General features: G+C 46.2%; 1 protein-coding gene across 2 annotated transcripts in view; it reads right to left on the bottom strand.

Moving 5' to 3' along the window:
- Positions 1-1,033: 1,033 nt before the first annotated feature.
- Trit1 (tRNA isopentenyltransferase 1) overlaps positions 1,034-14,682 on the bottom strand; it is a 42,911-nt gene continuing 29,262 nt past the window's right edge. Inside the window, exons 3-11 of one of the 2 annotated variants that reach the window (XM_032898786.1) lie at positions 11,898-11,996; positions 11,051-11,196; positions 8,767-8,909; positions 7,168-7,279; positions 6,715-6,827; positions 6,430-6,507; positions 3,794-3,903; positions 3,382-3,499; positions 1,034-1,862 (exon numbers count right to left, since the gene is read on the bottom strand). In XM_032898786.1, the coding sequence (XP_032754677.1) occupies positions 1,708-1,862; positions 3,382-3,499; positions 3,794-3,903; positions 6,430-6,507; positions 6,715-6,827; positions 7,168-7,279; positions 8,767-8,909; positions 11,051-11,196; positions 11,898-11,996 (1,074 nt within the window). In that variant the 3' untranslated portion in view covers positions 1,034-1,707. Of the gene's footprint in view, positions 1,863-3,381; positions 3,500-3,793; positions 3,904-6,429; positions 6,508-6,714; positions 6,828-7,167; positions 7,280-8,766; positions 8,910-11,050; positions 11,197-11,897; positions 11,997-14,682 lie in introns of those variants that run through there. The other variant, XM_032898795.1, reaches the window with a different exon arrangement.

The raw sequence follows: 14,682 nt of genomic DNA on the forward strand, positions 1-14,682 counted from the left end.
AAAGACAGGGTCTCTCAGTGAAGCTGGATCTCACGGACTGGCTAGGCTGGCAGGCAGAGCCCTAGAGATCCGCCTTTTGCTGTTCTTCCCTCTCTGCTTCCAAGTGTTGGGGATTAGAAATCAGGTCCTTGTCCTTCCAGAGAAAGTACTTTACCCACTGAGTCTCTGACCCACCACACTCCCACTTTACTGACAGTGCCTCTCACTTGTCTGCCAGCAGCATGTTATACTAGGCTAGACAGAGTAGCAGAGAGAGAATCCTGCTTCTGCCTCAGGAGATGAGATCAGATTGTGTGGCTGGAGATGGCTCGCTGGTTAACAGCACTGACGCTCTTCTAGAGATCTGGGTTTGATTCCCAGCACCACAGAGCTCGTCACAATCATCTGTAACTCGTTGCAGGTGTCAGAGGACAGACGTGCATGTGGTATGCAGTAGGAACGGCAGCAGGTGCCACCATGCCAGGCCTTTTCTCTGGGTTCTGTGGATCTAACTTGGGTCTCAGGCCTGAGTGACGTGTAATTTACGGAACTGACTTATTTGTGTTGTGTGGGGTTGTTTTGGTTTCAATATATAGTCAAAGCTGACCTAGAACACATGATTCTTCTTCCATGGCCTTCCAAGGTCTGGGATTCTAAAAATTAAGTCCAGCAGAGATGCTCTTTTGCTGTTGTTTTTCAGACAGGGTTTCTCTGTGTAGCCCTAGCTGTTCTGGAACTCACTCTGCAGACCAGGCTGGCCTTGAACTTAGAGATCCATCTACCTCTGCCTCCCAAGGCCTGGGACTGAAGGCCTGCACCATCAACCTGGCTCAAAAGGCTCCTCCCCTCCCTTTTACACTGCAGTCTCAGCTTCCATGTCCCTCGGACTTCCCTCTACACCAGGGGATATCAGAGGTGCTCCTCCCCGTCCCCCAAAGTTCTCTAATGGACTCTGGGACTGGTGAGGAGTGTAAGTGTTCCGTGTACGGCTACATCTATGGTGACTGTGGAGTTTGAGAAACAGCTATCAACTGACAGTGCAGCATGCTGTACATACACTACAGGGCTTTTACAAATCTTTATTTACATTTCAAAGAAATCTGATCGTGTCTGCCCTAGATGGCCAGCGACGACGGCCACCATGCACAGGAGCAGCTCAAGGGACACAGATTCTTTCATTAGCCTTCACGATCCAGGTCACAGCCACCTCGGCCTGACCCCCTCTGCTGCAGATTCAGAGCTGGGGCAGCTCGCTTACTCATCTCTCTGGGCCACTCCTTCCTGCCGTTCTCCTGTCCAGAACTCCTGACTGTGCCTTACAATACTTCAGTCATCTACAAAAGCATCTGGAAATGAGACTATTTTTAGCCAGCGCCAGGGACAAGAACTCTCTTTAAAGGATGTACTGAATCTTGGTATTCACCACTAAAAAAGATCCTCAAGTAGAAAATGTGCAATCTGTGCCTCTTTCTAAAATAAAACCTTTAAGGTTCAAAGAAAAAAAAATCCCACCCTGAGCCACATCATTACCAGACACAACAGGCACACAAGGAGCTGAAAGGCCTGCTGTTTCCTGTGCAGACCACGCCACAGAATGACAGAAGATGGTGGGGCTTTCTGCCCAGTGTTCCTCAGCCCAGGCGTGGAAGAGAGACACTCCCCTCCCTCCTGGGCTCGATCCCCACATCTCTGCAAAGGTCACTGGGCATGTCTCTCAAACACTGGCCTTTAGCTCTTGATCACGCTGTCCTGAGGATTCCCCTCTCTGCGTTCCAGCTCACTGTCTGGTGAATTACTTTGGCTTCCTAAGGCACTGACAGCGTCCAAGTCCAACTTTCTTCTTTTCTTCAATTGGTGCAAGTGAGATTTGGATTTTGTATGTGCTGAGAAGACAAATACCAAATAAACAAAAAGTCATTAGGGTTTTCTAGAAATAAACAAGACAAAGAGAAAACATTTAAAGATAACTATACACTCTTTTAAACTGTTCATAAATAACAGAGTAGACACCTGTTTATCACTATTTGTTTAAGACAAGGTCTTACTAGGTAGCCCAGACTGACCTCAAACTTAGGCTTTTCCAGTCTTCATCTCCCAAGTGCACGGTTCTAGGCCCGGCTAAGCACTGGCTAAGGCTCTGTTGGGCAGGTTTGCTACGTGAACCAACTGTCTTCTAACTTCTACCCGCTGACACTGTCATATAGGCTCGTTCTTACTATCCTCTCTGGGAAGACACCTCCTTAGGGAATGCCTAAGCACAGGGATGACCAGGCTGATTGGACCAGGCTGACTGTTAAGCTTATTTCTTTACTTATTTGTGTGTATATATGGGTGGGAGACTTGTGGACGTGGAAGGTGGCTCTCCCTTTACTATGTTGGTTCCAGGCATTGAACTCAAGTCACCAGGCTAAATTCTTTTATGCATATTAAAAGCATCATTAAGAAAAAAAGGTTTCGAAGTATGAGTGTGGCAGAGTTTAGAAGCTAAGAGACTTTATGTGGGAAGAAGAGTCAACTTTATTCTCTAACTAGAGCTTAAGGCAAATCTGGGCTCTGGGCTGCTCTCCATGGCAGCAGGGGATGGGAGCACGGACTCGACAGATGGCACTATAGAAGGCTCACACAGCCGAGCTCACAAAGGCTCCCCCCAAAGGACATTCGACAAATCGACCACTAAGTTTCCTTTACAAAGCAATCAGACGCCCTCTCTCTTCCCCTTTCATCATTATACGCCAACAACAATCAGGGCTTCTTCTGCTGTTCGGGCACACGGCCGTCCCCGTCTCTGACAATGGGGAGCATTTTGCCAGAGATTCCAGTTAATAGACCTAATCACTGTATGGGGTGATGTGGAGAGAAACATCTACTCTGATAGCCCAGCAGAGCACACTCTGAGCGGGCTTCCTGTGGCTGGGACAGGCTAGCTCAGGCTTCCTGTGGCTGGGACAGGCTAGCTCAGGCTAGCTCTCACAGCATTTCTTCCCATCTTCCATCACAGTCTGAGCCACTCACCAGTTCAACAAGTAATGCTGAAAGAGCTGTGGGCCTGAGGACCCTATGATGCCCCTGCCTCCCAGCTGTGCTTCTGTTCCCGACCAGCTTGCAGGAGTTGTCTAATGACTTCATTTCTATCTGTCCCACAACTAAGTTCCACACAGGAAAGGCCAACAGACGTCTCTCGGTAGTTTGCTCCCCTTCTAGCTGCATCTGGAGGGTGATGGTCTTCTGTGTGTCAGGCTACAGAGTTAACTCCCTAGTCTGGGTGAGGTTCTCAGGAATCTGTCCTGTTACAAAGCTGACTCAACATTCAACTGTTAAAGACTAAGTTTTAGAAAGTGTGACTCCCCCCCACCCAAATATATTTCCCCAAATCCCCCCCACAGCCCCTCATCTGCACTCTACCTGCCCATTCCCGGTCCCCAATGATGATCCGGTCACAAAGGTCACACATGTGGTAACTTCTCTTGTTCTCAGTTTCACTGTATGGTATCTTCACTGGAGTGGCTGTAGGTTTGCTACCCTAAGAGAGCAACAGGGACATTCAATGCAAAGAGATCTGGGGACAAGTCTCTCATGTTAAAAGAGAATGGGATGTTCCCAAGAGTCCTTTTTCATCCCCAGAGAGCAGGTGGGTTAACAGATTTTAGCAACAACCTTTCTGAAGTGAAAGCAAAACCAGCTCCAGAGATGTAACAGCAGTCAGCCCTGCTGCTCTGTCCCACTGGAAAGACACTTGGCTCACCAAAATAGCAGCGGAAGTGCCAGTAAAAGAAAGTACTCTGCAATCCCAACCGCCGGCCTCCTTAATAGTCACCTGGATGAAACTCTGGACTATACTGAGAGCAGGCTCCAGAACAAACTCCTCCCACTTGGAAACATCAGATACTTCTAAGCCATATACCGGGGGGACACTGGGACCAGGTCCTAACGATGACAAAGAAAAGTTGTGAGAACCTGGCCTATAAATCCCAATCTATTCTGTTTCCAAGACCCTTAAAACCCTCAAGCGGGGCACACAGGGCCAAAGGAGTGACACTGTGCCCTCTATTCATTCCACTACGAACCTGAGCCATAGCCTCCAAGACCCATGAGCCTGAGCCCCAGGCAGGAAGTATGCACGACCGTGTAGTATGCACAACCGTGTAAACAGGGACTTAGGTGAGGAAGCTTTAATCCGTAAGGAAATCAAAATGGAGCAACAGCTCTGGTGACCTCTACGTGGGCCGTTATGATACAAAGACAGTACTTTAAAGAGGAACTAAGCTAAGCTTTGAGTGAGTGCTTACTCTACTAGCCTTGGGGCTAACTGAATCTCACCCTGCCCTCCATGCTTTTGAGGAGGGGGCTCAGAGACTCATGTGGCCTGCCTGGCTCAGGCTATCCTCAGACTCGCTATGTGCCTGAGTTTGGTCTTAGACCCCTGATCCTCCTGCCTCTCTACCTTCCAAGTGATGGGATTACAGCCATGTAGTACAATGCCAGGTTCCTCAACACCTTCTGTAAGAACCGTGTGTAGCGTAAAGGACGATTCAAACCCCACTCTCTGGTAAACACTTCTGAATGGATGTGGACTGGAGGAAGGAGGAAAAGGCATGCATCTGAGCCAGCCGTGTTGGAATACTTTAGTTTCAGTTGGCCTCTGCATCCCACAGACATACTAGACTGCCTTCTACAGCCAGGTGAAGGCAGGTACCTGAAGGCAAGAAGCATTGTCACACAGACAAAAAATATCAAAGGCATCGGGATGCCAACGGCTGGCAGGTGCTGGCCTTTTGAGTGTGCCAACCACAAATAAGATTCTCCACAGACCGAACTGGCCTACACCTGCTGACCGACACAAGGAAAGGTGAGACTAGGAGAGTGCAGGCAGCACCCACAGCACACCTGGCCTCAGTCAAGCTCTGCACCTGTTTCTAGGCCACTCTACATTTCCCTTTCTCCTCTAAGTCCTTTGTTGGGCTTCTGTGCCCCGTCTAAGCACCTTTCAACAAGTTCTCGGCTCCCAGCTGCTATTTCTGGCGTGGGTCCAAGGCCACGCTGGGGTGGGGAAGTCCCTCTGGCTCTCTGCCAGGCCATATCCCAGCAGACTGGTCCTGGCCAATCAAATGTGGCTCTTGACTTACAGGGCAGCTGTGCCTTTCACTCTGGCACCAGGGTTGAGCCTGCACAGAATGAGGTGCCATTAACCCCTCCGGCCTCAGAGACAGGAGTTACTATGGCCTTATCACAAGAGGAAGTTCTAACTCATTACAAAAAGCTTTTGTTTCAGACTTACTGTCAGACATGGGAAGGGAAGTTTACTTGAGATCTGTGGTTCTGAACATCAAGTTCAGCTGAGACTAAGATGGGACCCATCTATTAAGATAGGAGGCAAAGGGTAAACGGAAGGAAGTGACACCATACACCAAAGTGTACACCGTCAAAGGCACTGAAGACCAGGGGCAGAGGCTTCAGCTGGCCTTACCTGTAACTGAAAGCAGAACTGGCAGAAAGTAACTGGGGATGATTCAGAAGTGTATTTTACAGTGTTCACAAGAGAAAAGTGGAGTTTCACTACACTTAAAGTAATCTCCTTTTAGCTCATCAGCATACAACTGGGGGCTTGAGGGTCAGTATGAATGCCGGGTAGCCCATGGCATAGCTAAATGAAACATGACTTCAGAGTCAGGCCTGTATTGGGCTCTCTTGCCTAGAAGCCAGGGGTGAAGGGAAGGAGAGGTACTTGGCTTTCACTAGGTCTTCATGTTCTTATCTGTAGAGACAATTACCTTCACCTTGAAGCCTCAACTCAACTATATACAGCACTACATTTGTGCCAAAGACGCAGCATGAGACTTTCTTCCCTCTCCCAGTTCTGTCCAAGTCTGGAAGTGACTGCACACGCCTTCAATCCCAGCACTTGGGATGCAGAGGCAGGGGGAATCCTGTGAGTTCAAGTTCAGCCTGGTCTACAGAGCGAGTTCCAGGACAGTCAGAGCTACACAGAGAAACACTGCCTTGAACCCCAGTCCCCAAAAAAGTTCTGTCCAATTAAAGTTTCATTTGAAGCAGTTCAAGTACTATGTATATGATCACAAAAATAAAGCAAGGAGAAGCATTTTACTTTGCTCTCTTTAGTAAAGAACACCAGACCAAGAGGCACTTTAACTAGGGAAGTTCCCTGAAGATTTGTCTGCCCTACAGGGACAACACAGAAGTCAGACCCAGCCCTCAACCCCTACTCCGCTCACTGCTCTTACACTGCTTGCTCCTGCGCCCTGTTTGTAGCCACCACCATCTGCGCAAGGAAGAAGAAAACTCTTCAATGGAAACTTGTTTCTCTTTTTTTCCCCCCGAGACATCACCAGAACACCCCCCCAAACAATTATCTATGCAAAAGACTTTGGGGGCCAAATTCTTAGGGCAGATCAACATTCTGTCAAAAAGGATGAGAAGAAAAGTGGGACTTACTGCTCAAAAAGCGGTTTCTAACCCACCGGTTCTGTTTCCGGGCATATCTCTTAGTTACTTGTTTCAGAGCCTCAACCCCTGCAAGATACAGCAGACACGATGGCACCTGGGTAAGCACTTCTTTCTGTTAGGAGTCAGCACCCTCCCAGCCCACGAACAAAAGAAATAAGCACACCATTAGACTTCACAGATAACGATCTTGATTTTTAGCCGAGACTCTTCTAGCCTCAGCTCAGACTATCACCCGAGGATGTCCAGGGCTAGGTTACACATAGGAATTCACACCTTTCTTTAGAAGCTGGTTACTAGTCTCTGGTGTGCATTTCCCCTCAGTGGTCAGGTACTCGTGAAATTCCTTGAAGCCAATTGACTGGAAGATACCATGTTGATAGTCCTGGCTGGGAACAGGAGAGTGTCAGCAGTGAGCTACAGCCTCTGGAAGCCAGCAGGGGCCTTGGAGGTTGTCACTGATTACAACAGTGAGGTCCTGATCATTTATTGACTGAAATGGTCCCCTTCCCACCCCACCAGCGGCCAGGTTACTTCCTTAAAAGTAACTTCTGGAAATGCCTTTAAAAAAAAAGCCGACTTCCACTCCAACAGGTGGAATAACCTCCTTCAACAGCTCTTGCCATCGCGAAGGCCGAGGACTAGCAAGTAGATCCGGGGCCAGTGCTAGTCTTGTCTATGCTCTTGCAACCATGGGCAAGCAAAGGGGAACAGCAGGCAAATCCTCACCTATCTTCTGAAACGTTCTTAAGATTATAGCGTCTGTGAAAATCTCTCAGCTCTTCCAAGAGTCCGGCAGCAAGCATGTCGTCCACTCTCTTATCCAGGCGCTCATCTAGAACTTGAGTCAAAACAGCCCGAGAATGAGCAGTGCGTGCCAGTGCCTACTACACTCACACCGTGAACTGACCAGGCTGCCTGCCACAGGAAGGGTTTCTATCCCAATGAAAGGATTCCTCTGATATAAAGATTCATATTGTATTTACCTGACCTTTGGACTGTGTAAGTGGACAGCAAAAAAGAACAGAGCACACGCCTTCCTGTTATTTGAATAGCATATAATGACAGCTGGAACCAAGGGCAGGCGCTTTACAGTGGACTACACACCCACTGCTTTTCAAAGTGGCCAAGGGTCCCCTGGTTGACTTTCCTTTTCTCTTTGGTTTTCTGAGACAGTGTCTTACTCTGTAGACCAGGCTGGCTTGGAGCTCACAGACTCACCTCCCTCTGCCTCTGAGTGCTGGAAGTAAAGGGCAGTGCATTACCATGTCCAGTGTTTGACTTTCCCTAACTTTTGTCATAATTTTTTTTACCCTGTTATTTTCATCAGCCTCCTCAGGTGACCTCCTGGTACAGCTGCATGGTACAGCTTTAACTGCCCAGGTGAGTGGGAGGCCATCATCACATAGGTGTAGCAACCAGACACAGCACTGCCATGAGGCAACGCCAGTAGTTTATTCTGAATTGTGGTGTAAAGCTGGACTGTAAAAACATTTCATTACAGAAAAGTTAGATTCTTCCATAAACTTCTAACTGAGAATGACTCAGAATGAACTCTCCTCACAATTAGGACTGCCTGCCCTATCTGTTCACTGTTGCTACCTCTTGATGGCTCAGCGGTTAAGAGCACTGACTGCTCTTCCAGAGGTCCCGAGTTCAATTCCCAGCAACCACATGGTGGCTCACAACCATCTGTGATGCGATCTGATGCCCTCTTCTGGTGTGTCTGAAGACAGCTAGTGTACTCATGTAAACAGAATGAATAAAAAAGAAAGAAGGAAAGAGAAAGAGAGAGAACTCGCAGAACTAGAAGACAGCAGACTAAGGGTGTAGTTGAAACAATGTTTTCAAGCCTGGGCGATTCACCACTGAGTGTTCAAGGAATGTTTGCTGGATCAAACAGATCCCAGCACAGGACAGCAGGATATTTTAGCAACGAATGCTATCAGGTTAGCTAGTCAATCGTCACACTCAGTTCTTAGGTCTAATGAGTGACCCAACCAGCAGCCAACCATGAGGTCAGACAGGAAACCTCTGGCTATAGGAAACCTTCCTTCACTCTGACCTTTCAACCTTCTCAACAGCAGTCTCTTCATTCTGCGTGTCTCTTACTGCCCTGCTCTGGTATCTGAAAACCGGTACTCTTCCCTGCTTTCCAGAAACACCTAAGGGAACAACAGCATGGGGCCCAAAGCAAAAGGCATGGTGGCTGACACGATAAACTTCGTAGCTTACACTAGTGTTCACTGTCAGCCACCGGTGGTTCGAAGCGCTTGACAATTGTATTCTTCATTTTGCCTTAGACAGACTCTAGACCAAAGCATTTACCTGCCTGGTCAGCATGAAGCCAGAGGATGCATGGGTTAGGGAACTTGAGAGGGCCTCCAAGAGGACCACCGCCTTCCTCTGCGTGTTGACGATGAAGGAATTCACTGTGAGAGATTCCTGTTTCTTCAAACACTTGCAAGCTCCTAAGTTGTTTAAAAAAAGGGGTGGGGTGGGGAACCCATTAGGAATATTCATTCTGAACTGGAATAGAGAAAGACTGTCTTGCAGAAAGCCTCATTTTTCAACTTCATGCATAAATTCCCAAACCAAGAAGCCCTGGCTTTACTCTAATCCCAGAGCTATTCAGAAAGGCACCTAAACTCTGGGTGAGAAATAACACTCTTCTTTTAAAAACACATTCTAGAATTAGTTAAACGGGATCAGAAATAACAGGTTTCCTCTGCACAAACAGAAGGAGACTCACTTTCAAGTGTGCAGTACAAGCTTGTTTGGGACACTCTGTACAAGCCAACAAGTCTGGTCTCGCTGGAGAGCCTTTCCCACAGTGCCAAAGCATGCTGTACATCCAGCTCATCCACTTTCTTTTTAAATATGTCTAAAATTAATCAAGAACACTTCTGGCTAATCCAGCACACTCTCCTGGAACAAAGACTATCAAAGACGGAGCCCACACACTCCTCTCCGTGTAGTCTGCTACATTACAGCACCAGGCAGCTGAGCTCCCAAAGCTACACAGTCCCACCTGGACGGCTGCAACGTACAGCTGGAAAGCAATCCTTCCCCTCCTAACCTACTTCTGTTTCCTGAACACCAGAGGGACAGCCCTTGTTGTTCATTAGCTACGGCCACACAGAGACCATCTAAGGAGAAAACCTAACAGCACCTCACCTACTGAAGGGAACAGACTCCACCCAAAAGAGTGACAATAAAAGTTCCCATCTTCCCTACAGGAGAGACGCTAGAGTTCTTGCTTGAAACTTAGTGATTCTTCTTGAGACACAGTTCTCAAGCAGCATAAAAAATAAAAGTCTGAACCAGGTGTGGTGGTGACCCCTTTAATCCCAGCAGAGGCAGAGGTAGGCAGATCTGGGTACAAGGCCTGGTTACAGAGTAAGTTGCAGGACAACCAAAGAAACCCTGTCTCGAAAAACCAAAAGGGAGAAAGAGAGAGAGATCTGATGAGGAAAGGAGAGAAAAGTAGAGACAGATTCTAAAAATCATAGCACGCAGAACTGTAAATGCAATGTTCACTACAATGTTCCTGAACTGCTAAAAATAAAAAAGGAAAGGGTTGGCTTGAAATAAAATGTGTAGAGTCCGACATGGCGGCAAATGCCAGATTCCAAGCACTATTGATAAGAGAAGACTAGGAATTCAAGGCCACCCTTGACTAAGGCAGTCAGGACTACATGAGATCTTGACTCAACAAGAAAAAAATATGCCTACTGAGTAGAATAGCATTTCCCTAGACTATCATTCTCACCATGGTGATAACGTCTTCTCGAGGAGGAAAAAACGGTTGGAATGTAGCCCTCCAAGGAAACCTGTTTGGGAAAAACTGTCTTCTTTAATGTAAAATTTCATTGGAAGAGGGCACAATGGGGTGGGAGCATTCCTAAAGGGCTCTCCTAAGGCAGAATAATGGAAAAGTATTAAGAAACACAGGTATTAAAAAATCTTTTGAGTAGAATACTCTCTAAGCCCCCAACACTAATGTTACCACAGCAGGTGATGTGTGTTGGTAGCACACAGTAAACCCTTCCTTAGATCGCCTCCTGTGCCAGACACGGAGCCGAAGAAAAACAAGGCAATATATGAAGTTTCAATTCCAAAACACTCTCAGAAAGCACATGGGGAGTTTATTCACCACTTCTTTCCCTGCTACAAAGTTTCCATGTGCAGAGGTGAGCTCACTGATAAACACCACCGCCCACTGGGAAAGCTACTGGGAAAGCCACAACCCAGCATTGCACAATCAAATTATGAAACTCAAGTCCCAATGTAAAAGAACCACATGCCAGAAAAATTTTATATGAAAACTGTTATACAAGCAAAGATCAAATAGAAAATGAAGCAAGATTACATAGGCCCTGGGGAAAAACAATACAGTACTGTGCCTTTAAAATGTAACAGCAAAGCAGAGTGCAACTGGTTATTGAGGGAGATGGATTGAGGCAGACTCACGGCCTCCAAGTCACTGAACTAGAACAACAAATCAATTTCCACTATTACCAAGCCCCTCTATCACCCAGGTCAAACAAACACTTTACTGTCTCCACGATCTCTAAAGGAACTCTGGGGCAATGGACCCAGGCTTTCTTACCTGGCCACTTTGCGTTTGTCATGTGGGTGTAGCTTGGCAGCCATTTCTGGATCCACCTGGCTTAGCCGTTTATGGAGTTCATGACCATCTTCCTTTTCAAGTTCTACTTTCCGATCAACCGCTTTCCCAGTGCCCATTCCCTGGGGCTAGTACATGAAAGTTTACAAATAAATGTAATCCAACATTCAATAAACATTCAGACTATATAATGGGCAGGCATCTTGCTAAGCCTTAGGAATAAAGAACAGAGATGGATCTGAAGATCGTACCATACAGTGGGAAAGAGATCATAAACTACAGTTTCCAGTATGTAGGGTAAGTACTGTAAGGCCACAGTAACAAAGAGTGAGGGCACTTGCCTCTCAGGGAAGGACTGGCTACTCTGCTTGTTTAACTGGGCTACCACATCGAGTTTACACATTCAGCAATCTAGTCCACCTTCCCTAAGGATGACCGAAGAGTGGGCCAGAACCGCCAGCACATTGCCATTGCCAGTCTTGTTCCACACAGCAGCACCTCACAGAAAGGGTCAGTGCTGGACGTCTCTGACACATACACTATGCCGGCAGCCGGGAAATGCTGAGTCAGACAGATGTACTGCTAATTTACAGGGATGCTAATTAATCCACAGAGCCTTTTTCCCACACACAACCCCTACCCTTAGGCCAGCTTGGAGGAGTATATTTCACATATGGAGGTGGCATTTGTTCAGAATACTAAGTAGGAAAATTACAGCTGCTGACTGTAAGAAACAGTTAAGAGTCAACCTTCCTCCCACTAAAATTATTTAGCATGAAAATGAATGGGAAGCCATTTCTGTAGTGAGTTACAAGTAAACTAGACTTACCTTGGTAGTCACAAGAACTTTCCAGAGCAGAGACTCAATGTAATAATTGGTTCCTCCCACCACAATAGGAATTTTGTCTCGAGCAAAAATATCTTCAATGTAAACATTAAGAAAGTTATTTAATATCAATAAGTGGATACTGACTCATGTGGGAAGAAGAGTTTTAACAAGAAATCACAAAGGCCAGCACATGTATGCATACCTCAGGCTTCCACCCACTTATGCTTATGTGCACATGCACTTACATGCACACACACTAACAAGTATACAACACACACACACACACACACACACACACACACACACACACACACACCCAAAAAAAATGGGAAGGAAGGAAGGAAAGACGGACGGACAGACGGATGGCAGGCAGGCAGGCAGAGGGGCTGGAGAGATGGCTCAATGGTTAAAAGCACTGGCTGCTCTTCTAGAGAATTGGTTCAATTGCCATCACCCACATGTGGCTCTCAACCATCTACAATTCCAGCCCCAGGGAATCAATTGTCTTCTTCTGCCCTCCCAGGCATCAGCCACATATGTGGTACACAGACATATGCAAGCAGTCATATGACACATAAAATACGATAGTTAACAAAATTTTTAAAAGTCACGTATGTTTAAAGGGAGGAAGCAAAAGGGAGTGCCCTGTCTTCGTGCTTCCTGTAATTTCATGGAATCATTTTCCATTAGGCCTGGAGGGACTTCCATAAACCAGGCCTAGTAAATGGATGAGAGCCCTGAGCTTAATCTGAGCATCACATAAATTGGGTGTGGTGGCACATATCTGTAATCCCAGCACTCAGGAAGGGGAGGCAGGAACACTAGAAGTTCAAGGCCAGCCTGGGATATATGAGTCCTTGTCTCAAAAAACAAAACATGAGGGGACTTGGAGATAGCTTAATGCTGAAGAGTGCTTGCTGTTCTTGCAAAGGACCCAGGTTGAATCCTTAACACCTACATGGCAACTCACAACCATCTGTAACTCCAGCTCTAAGGGATCCAATGCCCTCATCCAACCTGTACGAGTACCAGGCATGCACACAGTGCACAGACATATATGTAGGCAAAACATTTACACACATAAATATTTTTTGTTTAAAAACAGAAACAAGAAAAAAGAAAACCAGACGTAAATTCATGATCACACCTGGTTCTAGAAATGTCTAGGTCTTGCTCTTCCCAAGGATGCTCACCAAGGTGACACACAGTGTGTGACCTGGCTTTCTGAGATAAGACATAGGCTAGTTCTCCCACACCACAGCTGTGAGTCAGAGTCTCCAGACCTCACCAGACTTCGATTCTCATGGCAAGCTGCTCAAACTATCTGAGCTTCAGTTTTCTCATCTGTAAGACTCCAGAGTGTTTAGGAACATTAACTGTAACTGTGTCTAAGGCCTCTACTGCAATGCCCGAAAACCAGGAAGTACTCAATTTATTGCAGTCACGTATTTCTGCTTCTTAGAATTCTCTTTAGAATTTCTGTTGAGCAGATAATTACTTGCTTTACCTAGGGCTCTGCTTGTTTAAAAAGAGTTGATTTTTAATATGCAGTTAATCATTCATTTGTTCCTTCTTCCTGCCAGCCAACCTGCAGTGTAGAACTAGATGGGGGTTTCCACCAGAATCCTTCTAACTGGTAAGAAAGAACATACTATCAACAGAGGATTGCAGAGGGCTGGCACCAGCATAACAGCTTATAATCTCAGCACTCAAGATGCTGAGGCAGAATAATTCTATCAGTTCATGGCCAGCCTGTGTTACATAGCAAATATAGGACCAGCCAGGACTACACAGATCTTAGCTCAAAAAACAGACAGGGGCTAGGAAGATGGCTCAGTAGGTAAAGGTGCTTTCCACCAAGCCTGCCGACACAGGTATGGGCTAGCCTTGAACTCTCCATCTTCATGCACTGGGATTCTGGAGCTCACTGGAATACTTTCAGTTTGACACTGTGACTTTTATGCTCTTAAGCAAATCTCGAATCTAGCCTAGAGCTAGTCTGGTGAAGTCGTCCTCTGCTGCTACTGTGCTTGGAAAACGCCAAGCCCTTCCCACACTGTGTCACTCTTTATGAACATCCTGCCTGTCTCAGAATAAGACCTCATCTTTGGTGATAGCTGTCAATCTGAAAGGGATTCATTCATATATATCCTATCTCATCTGACAACAGCCCTGCAAAGTAGGCAGACTTGAAATTATCTCCATTTTAGTCTACCCATTTGATAGGTAAAACACTATCTCATTGTCTGGATTTGCATGCCCATGATTAGTAAGGAGGACAAACCTTTTCCATGCTTATCATCTGTGCTTGCTCCTATGTGAATTACACAGCAGGTCTGTAAGGATCTTCGCATTCACAAGAGAGTCCTTCATTTATTAAGAACATTGGTCACTTGTTCCCTATTTTATAAACATTTCCCCAAGTTTATATATGTCTTGTTGGCTCAAAGCTGGGTTCAAATTGCTGCAGCCAATGGCCTTCTCCCACTCCTAGGTGCTGGGATTGCAGGTGTGCACCATTGTGCCAAGCTGAGTTTTGCTTTCTAACTTCTGTAGTTACAACTGTGGCAAAACCCCACATGTATCCTGTAATTCTCAACATTTATATAATTTATACAATCCTTCTATGCTGATTGATGCATGTGGATACAATTTATTCATTTTTACTGTTACAAAGAACCTCTATGAGTAAAGCAAATTTTGTACATTCTTTGAGAGTAAGCATTTGGGTGTTTATTGCTATTAATGGCAAAATTTTGATGCATACCTATGTCAAACTGCCTGA

Source organism: Rattus rattus, chromosome 1 (assembly GCF_011064425.1).
Source record: "Rattus rattus isolate New Zealand chromosome 1, Rrattus_CSIRO_v1, whole genome shotgun sequence".
In the NCBI taxonomy this organism is placed as follows: domain Eukaryota; kingdom Metazoa; phylum Chordata; class Mammalia; order Rodentia; family Muridae; genus Rattus; species Rattus rattus.